The sequence below is a fragment of the Diceros bicornis genome, chromosome 26 (assembly GCF_020826845.1).
Source record: "Diceros bicornis minor isolate mBicDic1 chromosome 26, mDicBic1.mat.cur, whole genome shotgun sequence".
In the NCBI taxonomy this organism is placed as follows: Eukaryota; Metazoa; Chordata; class Mammalia; order Perissodactyla; family Rhinocerotidae; genus Diceros; species Diceros bicornis.
The window spans coordinates 12,329,775-12,347,788 of NC_080765.1; the positions used below are offsets into that span (position 1 = coordinate 12,329,775).

At 52.2% G+C, this 18,014-nt stretch overlaps 1 protein-coding gene across 2 annotated transcripts in view; it reads left to right on the plus strand.

Annotated features, from left to right (window-relative positions):
• Positions 1-18,014, plus strand: part of MAD1L1 (mitotic arrest deficient 1 like 1) — a 454,569-nt gene that overhangs the window by 11,471 nt on the left and 425,084 nt on the right. For both annotated transcript variants that reach the window (XM_058569410.1, XM_058569409.1), the window contains exons 6-9: positions 463-544; positions 1,937-2,067; positions 2,224-2,338; positions 4,502-4,563. In XM_058569410.1, the coding sequence (XP_058425393.1) occupies positions 463-544; positions 1,937-2,067; positions 2,224-2,338; positions 4,502-4,563 (390 nt within the window). The remainder of the gene's footprint in view (positions 1-462; positions 545-1,936; positions 2,068-2,223; positions 2,339-4,501; positions 4,564-18,014) is intronic.

Below are 18,014 nucleotides of genomic sequence, written 5' to 3' on the forward strand. Positions count from 1 at the left end.
AGGGCACCGAAGTGTGAAAAAACTTGCCTGGAGATGAGGGCAGAAGACTGAATACTCTCCCTAAGAATTTGGACTTTACCGTAGTAGCTGTTGTCTTAGGAGAGTTCCGGCCACTTGGTGGAGTTGGGGGTCAGTTGTGAGTGTGTTCTTGGCTGTGGCTGTACCAGGGCCAGTGGAAGCTGCAGTTGTGAGCAGCTCTTGGGAGGGAGGAGAGCTATTGGGCACCAAGGCTGTAAAGGACCTTGCAGGTATTCTGGACTTGCCTGCCCTGTTCCCGTGAGGCAACTGAGGCCACGGAGCCACTGGCAGGGACTACAGTCTGGTATCCTGGGGTGTCCCTGCAGGGAGTGTACAGGGGTGTGTGTGTGTGCATGTGTCGACACTGAAGAGCTTTTAGGATGAGGGAATCGTTGGTCTCACCACATACCTGTTTCTGCACATGATGTACCTTTCTCTTCATAGAAAATGGCAGGAAGCGAATCAGAAGATTCAGGAACTCCAGGCCAGCCAGGAGATGAGGGCAGACCAGGAGCAGAGGATTAAGGTGAGCTACTCCGGGTCAGTCCCTGGCCTGAGTCAGGGAGACATCCCAGTGGTGGGCTCAGCCCTCCTGCCCACCTAGTTGTTTCTGAGCTGGGGGTGTGCTGAGTGGCCTCTGGGGACACTCAGCTGCCTGTGCCCGCTGTAGCCGTTTACGCTGATTGATTGTCGAGGGCTGGGGATGCTGCTGTGAGTAAGAGACAGTTTCTGCTCCCAGGGAGCTCGCATTCTAGTGGATGAAGATGGACAGCAAATACACAAAGGAAAAGTCAACATATGATGGCTTCGAGCACTGATGAGTGCTGTGAAGGTGGTATGCTAGCTTCGCGAGGTCGAAACACCTGCCCCACACTGTATAGCTAGTGTGGACTAAGCTGGCTCTCAAAGCGGGTTGGCCTGACTTCACTGTGGAGGAATGCTGCCAGGAGGACGGTGACTCCAGGTCCCTGGCATGGCTGCCCATTGCCTGTAGAGTAATATCTCAACTCTGGGCCCCTGCCTGTATGATCCGGGGGCTCCTTCTTGCCCTCCCGGCTCCGTCTTGTCTGCTTCCCTCTCCAGCTGTGCTCGCCTTGTCAGGTCTCAGACATCTCCCTGCTCCCTCTTGCTTCTGGTCTTTCACATGCTGTTCTCTGTGGCTACAGTGCTTCCCTGTCCCCCTTTCCCCAAGCCCCACTTGACACACCCCCATTATGTCTGCTCTGCCCCTCATCCTCCCGTCTTCAGCCCTTGGCCCTCTTCTCAGTATTTGCCTGCATGGCCTGATGTCTGTTTTCCCACCAGACTCTAGGCTCTTCCCTGCAGAGACCTCATCTGTCTTCTGCATCACCCTTTTCCTGCTACTTGATGCAGTACCTGGCACAGAGATGGGCCCCATTAGTGTTTGTCAAATGACTGACTGATTTGGTTCCAGTCTCATACTCTTAACCTGTTCTTTGACTTGTCACTAATGGATGCCAGCTGTCTCCATTGTGTCCTAAGGGGACTAGAGATTGTAAAGGAAAGGCTGTCTTCACTATGGAAAAGATTCAGTCATTACATGTGTGTTGCTAGAGTGAAAGAAACAGACTTAGCACGGGAGGAGTGGGATATTTACCGACCCGTCTATTCAGGGAGCCTCTGCTGACTGTCTTTGCACCAGATGTGCACTAGTTTCCTGCCTCTGAGGGCAGCACAGTGCAGTGGTGTGACGCCAGCCTGCGGTCCACTGTGGGGGGCTTCCCTAGAAGCGTATACTGAGTTCAAGCACAGAGGCACACCTGGTGCAGCCAGGGCAGTCTTCCCAGAGGAGGGGGCAGGGCCATGGAGGTCGCTGAGGACCTGGGACAGTTTGGCTTGTATCAGAGAACTTTGTGGTATCTGTCACTTTCTCCTCTTTGTCCCTGGCCTCAATTAGGATTTGGAGCAGAAGCTGTCCCTGCAGGAGCAGGATGCTGTGATTGTGAAGAACATGAAGTCTGAGCTGGTGCGGGTGCCCAAGATGGAGAGGGAGCTGAAGCAGCTGAGGGAGGAGAACGTCTACCTGCGGTGAGGCGGGTGTGGGCCGTGGGACTGGAGCCTTCCTGGGTTAGGGCTCAGAACCGTGGGTGTGCAGCCCCCTGGGGGCTGTGTCTGTGCTCCTGGGGCTCCTGGACTTGCCTCGGGATGTGTGGCTGTTTGAGTGACTATTTCTGGTCCTGCCAGGGAGATGCGAGACTCCAACGGGCTGCTCAGGGAGGAACTGGAGGGTCTGCGGCGGAGGCTGGGGCGTCAGGAGAAGATGCAGGAGAACCTGGTTGACCTGGAGCTGGAGAAGGAGGTGAGGGCCTGACCCAGTTAGCTGTTCCCTGTGGGATGTCCTCTGTGTGTCTAGACCCTGGATGTTTCAGTCCAGTGTTCTGGCTGGTCACCTAAGATACGGAAGCCGCTGTGCTGGTGTGGTGGGCAGAATAGTGGCCTCCCGAGATGGCCATGTCCTGATCCCCAGAACTGTGAATCTGCTGTCTTACATGGCAGAGGGTAAGTGAGGGTGCTGGTCAGCTGGCTGGTGGCAGGGAGATGCCCCTGGGTTATCTGGGTCAGCCAGCGTGAGCACAGGTCCTCACAGGAGCAAGAGGCGGTGGAGGAGGTCAGAACGACATTATGAGGAGGGCTTGACCCGCTGCTGCTGGTGGCGTTGAAGACGGAGGAAGGGATTGCGAGCCTGGGAATGTGGGCACCTCTAGAGGCTGGAAAAGGGAACAGATTCTTCCCTCAGAGTCTCCAGAATGACCGCAGCCCTGCCGCCACGTTGATCTTAGCCCATTGCGACCCGGGTGGTCGGACTTCTGACCTGTGGAGCTGTAAGATAGTGAATTTGTGGTTCTAAGCCACTCAATAGCAATAGGAAAACTGATAGAGATGGTGCGTCAGAGAGAGGAGATGGCATGTGGTACCTGAACAAATGTTACCACCCAGACGTGAAGGGGCACCTGTGCTATGTTTCTTCCCCCGATGTCTGCTGTTGAGACTCGGCAGGTAGCCTTTCGAGGGACGCTGTTGTAGAGATGGTCATAGGACGTCAGTGCTGAAAGCATCGCACAGTCCTCTTCTGGGCGGATGAGGAGACTGAGATTCAGAGAAGCTCTCTGTCTTACCTAGTGCACGCAAGGTGGGACCAGAAGAACTTAGGCCTCCTGGCTCCTGGCCCAGAGTCTTTCTGTCCTTCTGCACTGTTTCACCTCACCTCTCTGGTTTGCCTGGTGTAAACTGTCACCACTTCCTGATCGTTTCCACAGTCTAGTAGGAGACTAGAAGTTACTCCACTGTCTTCAGTGCTGTCAGCTGCGCCACCCGTTAGGTTCACTGCCAGCCTGAGATGTCACAGGGCGAGAGCAGAGTTCCACTCTCGGATGCCGGCTTCTGTAGGAACTTAGCCTGGAAAGACAACTCTGGAGCTGAGCAGTTTTTTCTGTGGATGTAGTTTATTTTGACACTGGTTAAGATTTTGGCTCTGGAATCACACTGCCTAGTTTTAAATCCTGCTGTGGATGCTTCCTGACTGTATGACCCTGGGCAAGTTACTTAACCTCTCGGTTTGTTCATCTTTGTAATGAGTAACAGCATCGGCTGTAGTGATGAAGTTGTTAACCAAGCAAGTGTCTGGCACATAATGGGCTCGGGAGATATTTGAGTGACTGAATGAAGGTGTTCACAGCACTGCACTTGGCTCTGGGCAGAGGGGACGGAAGGCCAAAGGCACGTGGTCCCTTCCCTCACATTGCTTACATTCTGGAAGGGGATGAGACTCAAAGGGCTCTAGGGGATGTGGGTCAGCGTGGAGCAGCTGTGAGGTACAAGGGCAAGCCTGTGGGCAGTGCCAGGTGGGGGTGTTACCACCTTCTCCGTTTTTCAGAGCTGGCTTCCTCCTATCCGGGGCCACGGGTCTTAGTTGGCTATGTCGGATGGGGGAATTTGGCTCTAGGCTGCTGAGTCCGCCTGCCCTGGGGCCCGGTGTCCTCAAGAGCACCTGAAAAATGAGGGGAGGCAGTGGGTTCTTGTGGTTCAGGGCCCAGCGTCTGCTCTCTGGGCACAGACTCCTGCAGGACCATCCGTGAGACTGTTTGCTCCCCCACCTACATTCCTTTTAGCCTGCTGGCATTCTCACAGGATTTATGGGAGCAGGAACGAATGAGGCATTAAGTGTGCAGTGTAGCTTCAGCAACTGGGAAGTAACCTGTCTGCTTTGGAGCAGACTTGGAGCATTTCTGCATTTCAGCTCAGAGATAAGTGCAGGCTCCTCTAAAGGATCAGAGAGGCTTACTGTCCTCATCATCACTGTCAGTTTCGTGTGAGGATACCGGTCTGGGGATCGATGTGCACGTGGTGGGTGAGAGATGGTAGGTAGTGATTTGGTGTGAAGGACAACCGGAGTGTCATGGGGTCCTCAGACAGGAGGCGATGGGGCGTGGTGCTCTAAGTTTCTACATCCATGTCTTTTCAGAGGCTGCTGGCGAAGCTGCAGAGCTGGGAGAGACTGGACCAGACCACGGGCTTGAGCATCAGGTAGGCGGAGGCGCCGGTGCCTCTCAGTGTCCCCATCTTCTCCTGCACACGATGGCACCCTGCCTCCCCAGTTCCCTCCATCAGAGCCCTATCAGCGGCTGCTGGGGAAGCTTCTGCTGGATGCTGCTCAGGTGTAATGAGGTACATTCACAGTGAGTGGGAAACGGAACTCAGTGACTCTCCCTGCCGAAGTCGCAATGACATCTTCGTTTAAGGTCGGAGCATTCGCAGCCAAGTGGTGCCAGGTATTTAATTGCCCTGCATTGTTTAACTTTGTTAAAGGACTCTTTTTTTTATATACTGAGGAAATAATTGCTTTTGGGGGAAGTCATTCCTTTTAGGTGGTTGTAAGGAGTGGAGATGAACTGAATTTTTAGTGGTGAAAACAGAAAACACCATAAACGGAGGATTGTTGCCCCAGTCTGGCCCCTGCAGCAGCCTCCTCACCTCATCTGTGTTGAGCTACTGCCAGTGAGGAGTGGCAGGATGCAGAGTGGGGCAGCAGGCGGGGCTGCTGTCTCTGGGCAGGGCAGGCAGGGCGGGCATCTTGCCCCTGCCCCCTGCTACCCATCCCGTCTGTTCTGCCGCTGCCCGTCTTTCTCGAGCGTTGCTCTGCTACTGCCTGCCCCTCAGCTGGGACCCCTGGGACCCCTTGCAGACCGACTATGCCCCAGCAGCTTTGTCGTTGCCTGGTTGCTCCAGCCTGGGGGAGACGGTGGAAGACTGGTCATTCTGGATTAGTCCTTGGAGCCTGGGGCACGAGGCCTGTGGTGTTTAAGAGCCTTTTGTTTTATCTGCTCATGTGATTCTAAGACTGTAGCTTCTTGGTTGTCTTTCCTGCTGCTCTTGGAAACTGGGCCAAGATTGAGAACCTTCTTTAAAGAGCTGTCCTGTCATTACACTGTCCGTCCCACTGCTGGTTCTGGAACCAGTGACTGTTCCGATTGGCATTATTGACTCCAGTTGTCTGTCTTCATTTTCCTTTCGCCTCCCTGAGTCACAGAGGACAGACGAGGCTGCTGTTTCATCTGAAACTCCACTTGCAGAACCCAGACTCACGTAGGGCTGGCCCCAGCGGGAACTAAATGTTTTGTGCTTCCTCCTGTTCTCTGGACTTATTAACTCACTGGAAAGCTTCCCTCCTGCTTCCAGGGAGATTCCTGTCAGAAGAGAGCCTCCGTGACTTCCTTCTTGTGCATGAGATCAGAGGCCCACTGGTGCCTGATCGGTCTGGCTGCTGGACTGTTGGAGCACCCAGTGCATGCCACAAAGCAGTTGGTGTTTGTCAGGCCAGCCAGCTCTGTCTCTGGCCAGGCTGGAAAGCTCCTTGAGCTCTTTTGATCCCACTTCCACGCTTGAGGGCCCTCCCCTGAGCATGGCTGGCATGCGGGTAAGCGGACTTTCGCAGGCTGACTGCCAGACGGGGTTGGGCCTCTGCCCAGGTGGAGTTCTGGGGTGCTCACTCAGCCTGCCCTTCGTGACCAGGCCCTGGATGAGGGAGAGGAGGGGTGGTCCCGAGGGCTGACAGAGGCAGGGGATGCCTGTGCCCACGGCCATCTTGGGGTCGGGCAGGAGAGGAGGGGCATGCCTTTGTGGTGGGGAAACAGACAGTGTAGCAGAGACTAGGGTCTTGCCTCATTCTCCCACCAGCGAACGTGCCATTTTCAAGTCTCTGCACGGCTCTGGGCCAGCTTTCTGGTTGTTGGAAAGGGGGTGCACTACCTTCCTTCGCTGTGCTTGTGGAGAGCAACATCACCGTGTGCTTCACAACTGCCTTACAGACTGCAGAGTGGTGGTGACGGTGTCCCTTCTGAGCAGCCAGTGGCTGCCTTCTAGAGAGGCAGGTGGGACGGCCTCGTTGCCCTGTCTCCTGTGGCCCCCTTGGTGAGGGCCTCCTGTAAAGGGAAGGTTTTCCTTCATGGGCTTTGTGGCTGGTTGTGTCTGGGCCACTTCCAGGGGCACCTTAGAAACCTCAGCTCCTGCCCCTCACCTTTGCTGGCCTCATTAGGCACTTGGGGCAGGCCTTTACCTCCAGCGACTTGTGCTCCGCTTAAGTGGGTACCTGTCTCGTATAACAGGCGTGAGTCGCAGACTTGTAGTGTGAGTATGCCCCAGTCTTGGAATCACCTGGAGAGCTTGGTATGGATGTGGACGCCTGGGCTGAAGCCAGGCCCGGTGGGTTAGCCCCTCCAGGCACTGGACTTGAGTCTTGGGATGGCCTTGAATACTGTGAGGAGTTTGGCTATCTTTTTTTGCCAGGTTTTGGGCAGTTATTAGAGATTTCTGAGTAGGAGCGTGACTCGGCAGAGTCCCCATTTAATTAAGTTGAATATGGGGGTGGGAAGCAGACAGGGGGACTTAGGACGCAGGGAAATGTTGGGATCCATGCTGCACGTGGGGTCCCTGCAGGAGGGCCTGAGCAGGAGACACAGGCACTGTTCTGGGAGGCGGGTAGACAAGGAGGGAGCTCTGGGAGCCACTGTCTGGGAGCTGCTGTCTGGGTGGTCAGAGCGGGGTCTGCCAGGAGTGGCTCTAGGATAGACGCCCTTCACCTCTTCATGGTGTCAGTGCAACCGGGTGAGGATGGGCAGTCTCAGACCCTGTTAAACTACGACTGGACATCCGTCTGGCCCCAGCTTGGCCCCCTTGTGCTGTGGGGTCTCTTTTACGCCTCAGTTTCCACATCTGTCAATGGAAGGCCTCTTCTAGAACATTGATTTCTCACCATGGGTTCATGATCTCTCTGAGAATCTGATGCAAATCACCAACTTTCTCCTCATGAAAATGCACGTTTGTGTGTGGGTGCGTGTAGACACATGCTTTTGTGTGCTGGTTCAGGTCCTACCCCCTCAAAGTGTGGTCGGCCGGCTCCAACAGATGGCAGTAAGTCAGAGTCCAGTAAGTGTCCTGGAAGCAGAAGTTCAAGGGGCTGGAGGGCGTTTTGGCCTGGCCTGGTGGGCTTGAGTCTATTGGGCCTTTAGGGCAAGGCATTGACATAATTTTGGGACTGAGGCCACGCAACTGGGGCATGTCATGACCCCAGCCTCTGGCCTGTGTCCAGTGTCTCTGTGGGTTTCTGAGAGCTGCCACCACTAGGTGGCACACCCCCCTTGGTGATCCTGGCTCCCTGTGGCCTCAGGAGCCGCCGGGTTCCATGGAGCTGCACCAGTCTGTTTGGACTCCTGGCTTTAGGCCCCCTGCCATTCTACCGTGGGACTTCTTGCCAGAACCAGGTTTTGGTGAGCACGGCTATGAGGAGCCTGTGGTCTTACAGTTCCTGCCTGCCTTTGGGCAGCCAGTGGCCACTGTTGACTGTCCCACACCTACTCTGTTCTTGACCAGTCTCTTTAAGATCCTTAAACCCCTGGGGTCTGTAAGCTTCTGGTGTTTTAGACCAAGTATTCCCTGCGTGGGCTCTCCTCTGTGGACAGGGGATGTGGCTGCTCTCAGGTTCTCAGAGGGCTCTGTGACCTCAAAGGTTAGGAACAGAGATCAGTTCTAACACCTGGAGAGACCAAACCCCTGAAGACTCTACATGGCATGACAGTGATCACCCTCTTCCCGGTTTGGGATTTCTTACATCCTGAGGAGCCCAGAGATACTATGAGAGGTGGGAGGGCAAGTTGGCTGGGTGAGTCAGCCAGTGTGAACCTACAGGGAAGCCTCCTGGGCTGTGTTTCCTTATTTGCCAGACAAGCTTGTCCATCCTTGGTGTTGCTTGATACCTCGTCTCCAGCGCATAGGTCATGTGGGTTAGAGGCAGGCTGGGGCCTCACGACTTTGAGCGTCATCGTGCTGGCAGAGGAGGGGGGGCCCTGTGCGCTCGGGGTGGACGCTGGTATGGGGAGCAGGGTAGGCGAACTTGGTGTTTGGACATCCTTATCACAGGTCTTTGAAAGTTGGACTGAGGGATTTAGCAGCAGTACAGAGTGGGTGTGGTGTATGGAGAATTGCAATGCGCTGAACTTCATCCCTTAGGAGTGTGGTCTGTCTGGGGGAGTGGTTTGAGGGTACTGAAGGTGGGCACCGGGAGACACCCTTGGAGGTGACTGTGACCTAGGCAGGACTGTATGGGGCACTGGAGAAGGAAGAAATGAGGGAGGCAAGATGGAAAAATGGAGTGGAAGCGAGTTCATCCCAGGAATACAGGATGCTTATCTTCAGAAAATTAATTAATGTAACCTACTATTTCAATAGAATAAAAGAGAAAATTTTACGATTATCTCAATAGATGCAGAAGAAGCATTTGTAAAAAACCCACACCCATTCCTGATGAAAAACTCGCAGCAAACTAGGAAAAGAAGGGAAACTTCCTCCACCACATGAAGGCCATCTGCAAACCCCTACAGCTAGTATGAAGCTCTGGTGAAAGATGAAGGCTTCCCCCAGCACTGGGGGTTAGGCGAGGCTGTCTGCATTCACTGCTCCTAGTCCACAGTATTGGAGGTCCTAGCCAGTGCAGGGAGACGAGGGAAATAAAAGGTATGCAGACTGGAGAGGAAGAACAAAAACTCTATCTGGAGATGACATAATTATGTAGAAAATCCCAGGGAATCTGCAAAAAGCTACTAGAACTAATAAGTGAGTTTAACAGGATGCAATGAAAATATGCAAAAATAGATTGAATTTGTATATACTAGCAACAAACAATTGGAAGTACGTGCCATTTACAATAACATCAGAAAACATGAAATACTTGGGGATAAATTTAACGAAATATGTTAAGATCTGTACACTGAAAACGACAAAGTGTTGCTGAGAGAAATTAAAGGTAACCTAACAATATTGGTGGTCTAGAGGTTAAGATCTGGCGCTCTCACCGCCACAGCCCAGGCTCATTTCCTGGTCAGGGAACCGTACCACCTGTCTGTTGGTTGTCATACTGTGGTGGCTCGTATTGCTGTGATGCTGAAAGCTATGCCACTGTTATTTCAAATACCAGCAGGGTCACTCATGGTGGGCAGGTTTCAGTGGAGCTTCCTGACTAAGACAGACTAGGAAGAGGAACCTGGCCGTCCACTTCTGAAAAAATTGGCCATGAAAACCCCATGAATAGCAGTGGAGCATTGTTTTATATAGCAACAGAAGGTGACAGGATGATGCAAAAAGATCGGGCAGGGTTCTGCTCTGCTAGGAGTTGGAATCAACTCGACTGCACTAACAACAAAGTAATAATATAAATAAATGGAGAGAGATACTGTGTTCATGGATTGGAAGACTCACTATTGGTAAGATGTTGGTTTGCTAAAATTGATCTATACATTCAATGCAATTCCAGTCAAAGTCCCAGCAGGTTTTTTTTTTTTTTTTTTTTTTTTATTGATGTTTTAATGGTTTCTAACATTGTGAAATTTTGGGTTGTACATTTTTGTTTGTCCATCACCCCATATATGACTCCCTTCACCCCTTGTGCCCACCCCCCACCCCCACTTCCCGGGTAACCACAGTCCAGTTTTCTCTGTCCATGTGTTGGTTTATATTCCACATATGAGTGAGATCATACAGTGTTTGTCTTTCTCTTTCTGGCTTATTTCACTTAACATAATACACTCCAGGCCCATCCATGTTGTTGCAAATGGGACGATTTTGTCTTTTTTTATGGCTGAGTAGTATTCCATTGTATATATATACCACATTTTCTTAATCCAATCGTCAGTCGAGGGACACTTAGGTTGCTTCCACTTCTTGGCTATGGTGAATAACGCTGCAATGAACATAGGGGTGCATAAGCCTCTTTGGATTGTTGATTTCAGGTGCGTTGGATAGATTCCCAGTAATGGGATGGCTGGATCATAGGGCATCTCTATTTTTAATTCTTTGAGGAATCTCCATACCGTTTTCCATAGAGGCTGCACCAATTTACCAGCAGGTTTTTTTTTTGTAGAAGTTGACAAACTGATTCAAAAATTTCTGTAGAAATGGAAGAGACCTAGAATAGCTGTAATAACTTTGAAGAAGAGCAAGTTAGAGGGCTTACAATGGCTGATTTCAAGACACACTATAAACCGCATTAATCAAGACAGAGGTAACAGTGTGAGGGTAGACATAGAAATCAATGGGACAGAATAGAAAGTTCAGGAACAATCCAAGAATATAGACTCAATTGATTTTCGTCAAAGGTGACAAGATAATTCAATGGGAGAGAGAGGTCTTTTCAACGAATGGTGCTGAAACAATGGGATATCCATGTGGACAAATAACAGATACCTCATACTGTATGCAAAATTTTACTCAATGGGGCATAGATCTAAATGTAAAAACTAAAACTTCTGGAAGCTTGGGTTTGGCAAAGAGTTCTTAGGACTCAAAAAGTATGAATCATAAGTGAAAAAAATTGATAAGTTAGACTTAATCAAAATTAAAAACTTTTGCTCTCAAAAGACACAAGAGGGGCTGGCCCAGTGATGTAGCCATTGGGTCTGTGTGCTCCACTTCGGTGGCCTGGGGTTTGTGGGTTCAGACCCAAGCCCTGCGGAAGAGGAGGAGACGGAAAGTGAAAGTGGGCCTGATCCCTCCCCATCTGCGGGGGGCCTCCTCTGGGGTTACCCTGGGCCGCAACTGCCTGGCCACCATCTCCTGGCGCTCTGGCTATTCTCAGGGGGTGATGTTCTCAGAGGTGGGCAAGGGGGGATACTGCTCCCACCCCCAGTCTGTCTGTGTAGGCAATGCCTGCTAAAGGCCTGTGCCTTTCGAGAGATGTCATGTGAACATACAAGCTCTTAGGTGGTGCTCATTCTGTAATTCCACCTTGCAACCTTGCTGTTTTCACTGAATTTCCAACAGTAGTTCTGCACCAGCAAAGATAGTTCTACTGAGTTACTTTAAAGAGCTACAGTGTTCTGCAGTGTGGATGGTCTGTGGTTTACTTCAGTCCCCTCTTGATGGACATTTAGGTTGTTTCCATGGAGTGTTTTTTTTTTTCTTTCTTTCCCAATAAGCAGTGCTGTATTGGTTGAATAAATTCTTTTTTTTTTTTGTGAGGAAGATCAGCCCTGAGCTAACATGCATGCCAGTCCTCCTCTTTTTGCTGAGAAAGACTGGCTCTGGGCTAACATCCGTGCCTATCTTCCTCCACTTTATGTGGGACACCACCACAGCATGGCCTGACAAGCGGTGCATCGCTGCGCCCCCGGAATCCGGACCCGGGCCGCCAGCAGTGGAGTGCGTGCACTTAACCGCTATGCCACGGGGCCGGCCCCCTGGATAAATTCTTAGAAGTAGATTTTTTACCTCGAAAGATAAATGCCTTTGAAATTGATAGATGTTGCTAAATTGTCTTCCAAAAATGTTGTCCTTCTTTACCTTTTCATCATAGTATACGTGCATTATCACTTACTTTGAGCAGTACGCTTTCAAAGGCTTTAGCAGAGATTCAAAGTGAAATGAGGAGGGCAGGACTCTCCAGTGGTTTGGCTTTTAAAAAGTTTATTTAGCAATGCATATTGGACCTTATTAAATAGGCATGGAATGCACGTTGAGCCCCTCTGTAGTCAGCCTCCCATTTTATAGAGGAAATAGTTGGCTCATGGCAGGAATGCCTCTGTGATTTGGCTCCTTCCTCGTCCCTTTGTGCCTGAGTCTGGCCTGTTTCAGCCAGGTGGGGGTCGGGCGTAATACTTGTCATTCAGACTGCAGGTTTGATGGAGTTGAGGGGTTGCGGAGGATGCTGGTGCTGGGGAGACAGAAAGGCAGGCGGGTTTGCTGGCTCTGAAGCCTGGCAGCTGCACCCCCTGAAACTGTTGACCCATCACCTGGAGTGAAAATTGGGAACTGACAAGTGCTGACCTGGACATTTCCCAAAAACACTTGTAGGCTGGCCAGATGACAAGTCTTGGGGACTAGTTTCCCCTGATGTGCGAGGCCAATTAGGAGGACTGTGAGGGGGAGTGCATGATTTTCTTCTAAGAAAGGATCATATTGACCAAACTGGACACTTTTATTACCCTCGTTACTGTGTTCGTGATTTCTAATTACCTAGGTATTGGGTCGATCAATACAAGAAGCACTGTCGGTGCTGGGGAAGGTGGGTGAGCTGTCAAGCATCTTGGTCCTTTTTAATTGGTCTTGGTTTGGTTTTCTTTGGAGGTGTGAGAGGAGGAGGAAGGAGAAGTGGTTTACCCTCTGGGTACTTGTGAGCATGGCCCTTTCTTCTCGTCTTGCATGCTCATGCCTCAGTGGTCTTGGCCGTGTTCCTATTTATTGTTCATTCATTCACTCTCTCATTTGTTCACCATGAGCTGATCTCTTGGAGCCTAGGCTCTGGACAGGGGCCTTTAGCCACATCTGGCTCTTCCTCAGGCCTGCGCATCTGTGATGTGTTGGCTCCCAGAGCGTGAGTGTCCTCTGCACAGAGGAGTGTGGGGGCAGAGGCCGGGGACTTCTCTTCGCGTCCTTGTGGAGGCCAGCGACGAAAGCAGTTGTTCCCCTGCATTGACTCTTGGCCTTTAAATAGCAGCTCATTCTCCTGGTGGCTGAGTCCCAGCTTTTTTCTGCCTTGGAAGCTGTGGTTGTTGTCTTTACTGGTTATCCTTAGTCTTAAGACTGATTTAAGAGCAGGGGCTCGTCTTCAGAGCCTCCGTGCCTGCTATCCAGGGGGCATTTAATCGGTGAGTGGGTGAGTCACGGCGCATGACTGCTTTGTTTTTGTGCATTTGTGTCTGTGGTTAGGTGTGACTTAGGGTGGGGCCTCTTTTGGCTTACTTGGCTGCTGTGACAAGCCCCTTGTGTTATTCACGCTGTTGTGTCCCAGTGGGGATTAGAAAAAAAGTGTAGCGGAGAGCTTCCTAACAACTGTCATTCTTTCTGTTACAGCCCCGCCTGGGCTCGAGAGCAGCCCCTGCCCTTCTCCCGCCCACTCCCTGGTGGGGTTTCCAATGTGAGTTTGCAGCAATGTTGACCGGCTTCTGCCTGCTGGCAGGACTGGATTTGTGCAGCCAGGTGTGGAGGGAGCAGGAGCCCTGACAGGCTCACTGCCCCTGCGGGCCCAGCTGCAGCTGCGCGAGCGAGCCGGAGGGGAAATGGCTACTCTGCTGGTAGCTCTGACGGAGACCCCAGTCTGGCACAGTCCCACCCGCTCTGACTCTGCATGCTCAGGGCTGGCCATGTGGCTGTGGGCTTTACAGCACTGTCAGGAATATAAGAGAGAAATGCTCTCCAGACAAAACTCTCCAGACTCCTCAGGGCTGTGTCCCTGACGTGTGCTTGTCCTGGGCACTGCAGACAGCAAGGCACTCAGAGAAGCAGGTCCCGATGTCAGCATGTCTGTAATTCTGTGCTTCTCATTTTGCTCTCGAAGCACTTTTTGGGGGCTTTTCTCCCAGCTTTGTAGATATGACTCTTTTACTTCTGTACTGCCTTTTAAATTGATTTAAAAAATCTAAAGCCAGGTAGTAAAAGGATTTAGACAAATTAGGCTATGCTGGATTCCCAGGGGATTATTTTAGAGAATGAGGAGGCATCTCTGGTGTCCCAATTGATTCAGACTTGGCAGATGCTTCCTAAAGTCCTGTTTGGTACCAGACCTCCTGGGGGTGTGGGAAGAGCCAGGCTTCTCCCTTGTCGGTGCCCAGGTCCCCCAGTCCCCGGGCAGAGTGGGGTGTGTCTTAAGAGAGAGCCGAAAGGGAGGAGGGGGCTGCGTGGCTGCTGGCAAAGGATTTGTGTGAGGAGGACTTGGATGGCGGAGTGAACCCAGTGTGAGCTGGAGAGCTGAAGCCCTCCTCCGGATCAGCACCCCAGGGCCTGCCCTGCCTGGGAGATTTTTTTCAGCAACTACCGTGGCCTTTGGAGAGCCAGTATCTCAGGCAGGCTGCAGGAACAGTTGGGAGGTATTTCAGTGGGCATTTAGCCTAGGCTTCCCGACCTGACAGCCTTGAGTGTCAGCTATGAGGCAATGAGGAGTGGTGGCCTGTACAGCATCACCCAGGGTCATCCTGGGGTTAACTGCACGTGGCCAGAGCACTGTTGTCCTTTCTCATGGCCAGCATCATTTGTGTCAGAAACTAGAGGTCCTCTTCCTTCTGTCCAGCTTGGCTTCAGTTCTCTCGAGGGCAGAGCAGATGTCCCCTCATTTTGAATGTCCCAGAGTCCAGCGTCAGTCAGGCCCATATCCCACTCCTCCCAAGGCCCTGGTGCCCTCTTCTCCCGGGTGGCTGGCCACCTGGGGACACAGGCTCTGATTCTGCTGAGACAAGCGGGAGACCAGGGGTGAGGCCCTGAAGGATGGGCTGGCCTTTGTTAGCACTGAGTGACTGAGACTGGGGAGCTGTGTGCCTGAGCTCCATCCAGGAGAACAGGTCCTTACTAATGGAGCGAAGTGAAGTGATCATTTAAATAACAGAGGCCAATCAACACAGGGCTGTTGGGGGCTGCTGATGGACTCCGTGATCTTGATTCACTGCAGCTCTTCTTCTGTGATGCTCCCGTGTCGCCCCGGTGCGAAGCCTTGACCTCCCTGTAGTCAGAGTGTTTGCGTTTGAGCGTCTTGGGAGCAGAGTGCTGAGGCAGTCATTGCCACCTCCGTGCCACACGTGCTGTGGTTCTGACCCAGCTCAGGCTTCTTTCAGGCCCTGACGGTTGTGGGGATGGTGTCTGGACCCGTTTGGCAAACACCTCCTCAGGCCTACTGAGTGTGGCCCCAGCAATGCACAGGCTCTGGCTGTGGCCACGGACGGGCTCTTGTCTAATGGGAACCGTGCCTTTGCAGGAGGGAGTCCTGAGGATGAGAAGAAACTGTCCTAGGTGCAGGGGGAGGGGAGAACCAGCATGAGTGGGACTGGGGAGGCGATTTGGGTGGAGATAGGGGATGGCAGCCACCCCTCAGAGTTTGGTGCTGCTGTGTCAGTCTGGCTGTGGCAGAGGCGGGACCAGGAGGCATCGCCCTGGATCTCTTGTTCTTTCTTCTCTCGGCCTGTCTCGGTGTGTGCCCTGTGAGGGTGGGTGGTGGGAGACATGAGTTGAATAGCTCTCTTTACAGACCCTCCGCCTCATGCAGGGCCATGGTCCCTGGCTCCTCTTGCCCTTATGTCTTCGTGAGGGTTTGGTTTCATGGAGGATGTGTTGCCAGTGGCCTAGGAGAGCTCTCTGTCCCCTTTATTTTGGTGTCATTTTGTGCCCTAAAGCTGGGGGACTTTAAAACTCTTTTAAAGTACTTTGCATTCCTGAGCATGTCAAGCATATCCTGTATCAGGCCCCTCTCACCGCTTGGGCGTTTCATTGTGCAGCATGTCCATCCTCCTGTCTGTATTGGGCCCCTCTCATGGCCTTGGCGTTTCCTTGTGCAGAACGCCCATCCTCATGCTTTCTGTCACAAGGAACTGGGAATGTTGGTTGGGGATGGGAAAGCAGCCTGGCTCAGTCCTCCTGGATCATCATTTGTTCTGGTACACGGGGCTTGTATCTGTAGAGGGGAGACAAAGGCTTCCTTTTTAAGGCACCATGACAGAGGCACCTGAGAAGGAACGGATGTGCCCTTCTTTCCCTTCTTGGCTGCTGAGAGTCAAAAATGAAACAGTCCCAGGTGGGAAGGGTGGGCAGCACACCCCCCACCGCTTGGGGGAACCGTGAGGGGAGACCTGTTGCCTCTCCTTGGCTTGTCGGGGCACTGCGGTCTATCTGTCTGCAGACTGTGGGCATGGCCTCCTCCAGGTGGCTGGGCCTTGAAACACCTGTTCTGTAGCTTGAGTTGGTGAGCCCCTGAAGGGCAGAACCTGGTTTCCTTGCCCCGTCAGATGGCCGATGCCTGTTGACTGTGTGCGGGCTGTGCTCTAGGACCCAGTGCACAGGTGGCCCCTGCAAGCAAGTGGCTCTGCACCTCTCGGTGAGTCACGCGGTGGCAGGAGGAGAAGCCCCTGTGGCAGAGGGGTGTTTATCTCATGGACCATCATTGTGGTCCTGGGAGATGTGGCCGGCAGTTCATGTTCAGGATTCCCGGCCCTCAGTGAGCATTTGCCTCTGATGAGGACCAAGTGCTTCAGAGCTCAACTTTGGTGGCCCGGATGGAAGGCATTTACATGTTGCATTCTCATGTCATACCGGGGTATCTGGCACTCTGGATGGGCAGCTCTCGTTGATCTAGGCCTTGGGGCTCAAGAGCAGGCTGGTTGCTTAAGCAGCGATTTGGCTTGCTGGCGGGGCGGTCTTGGCCCTGACCTGTGGAGAGAGTGGCTGGCTGGCAGAGGTGGAGGAGGGCTCTGAGGAGAAGAAACCAAGATGCCTGCCAGGAGGGCTCCTCCATGGACCGTCAGCTCCCTGCTACTGCTGCTGTGGCACAGACCCTCGTCGCACCCTGGGGCGGGGAAGAAGAGCTTGTGGGGAGAAACGGTGCAGATGTTCCTGGCAGATCCCCCTCCTATTCTTTTCCCACTCTGGCCCATAAAGCAGAAGATGCTGGATAGATGCTTGGTAAACATTATCCCCCCTCACTTTCCTTTGTAGAGAAAACTACCTGGAGAGCATCTCATTCTTCTGTATTATTTTTTCCCTTCTCATTCAGAAAGAATTTGGGTTGGCTTAATGAAAGTACAAAGATGTATCTACACGTGTATGTACATGCATACAAACACAGGTGTGTGTGGACAGAGTGAGGGAGAAGGAGCACAAGGTGGGAAGCATCTGAGATGAAGCCAAGTGTGAGATGTGGCCTGGGATTCCTGCTATGGGGCCTGTCCACCCAGCTCTAGGTGGCTGCATATTTGGCCTGGAGCCTCCTGGCAGTCCGTGGAAATAGAGAAACCCAGTTCCTCACATGAGCCAGTGTCTGTAGGATGAGAACCACCCAGTGAGTCAGTAGTGTTGCTGTTACTGGCACTGAGACTTGAGGAAATGTCCTTATTTCCACTCTGTGGGTCCTCACGGAGCACCCTCCTTGTGTGGTGATGCCTGGCCTTGCGACAGCTTTGATAACGCGTTGTGTCTCCTGGGCCTCTGCTCGTCCTGACTGCAGTGCAGGCTGGGACACTGCTCGGAAGTACACTCTGAAAGAGTGAGTTTTTGGGGTCCCGCTTAAGTAAATGGCAAGATTGGCTTTCGGACAATCTTCCATAAATAGTATTTCATTTGAAATACACACAAATCCAGGCAGACTGGAAGAGAGAAAGCTGTTGAAATTTAAAAAAATCGTTTTAGAATAGAATCTAAGGCCAAAAAACCGCACCCAAACCGCGGCATGGTGATGCCTGAAGTAAGCGTCGAGGGTGGGTTGGGAGGGGCCTGGCCGCACTCTTCAGGGGTCTGGAGCTCTGCTGTGTCTTGATAGGGAAGTGGGTTACATATGTCTCCCCTTGTCAGAGTCCTGAGAGGAGGATCTCAGGTCAAGTTTTTTTGAGGTAAAATTTACATTATAAAATAGGTAAAAAAAAAAAAAAAATCAGTTGGGAGTGGAGAGTGGGTACAGGATTAGATGAAACAAGAGTGGCAGAATCTTGATAATTTTGAACCTGTGTCGCACAGGAAGT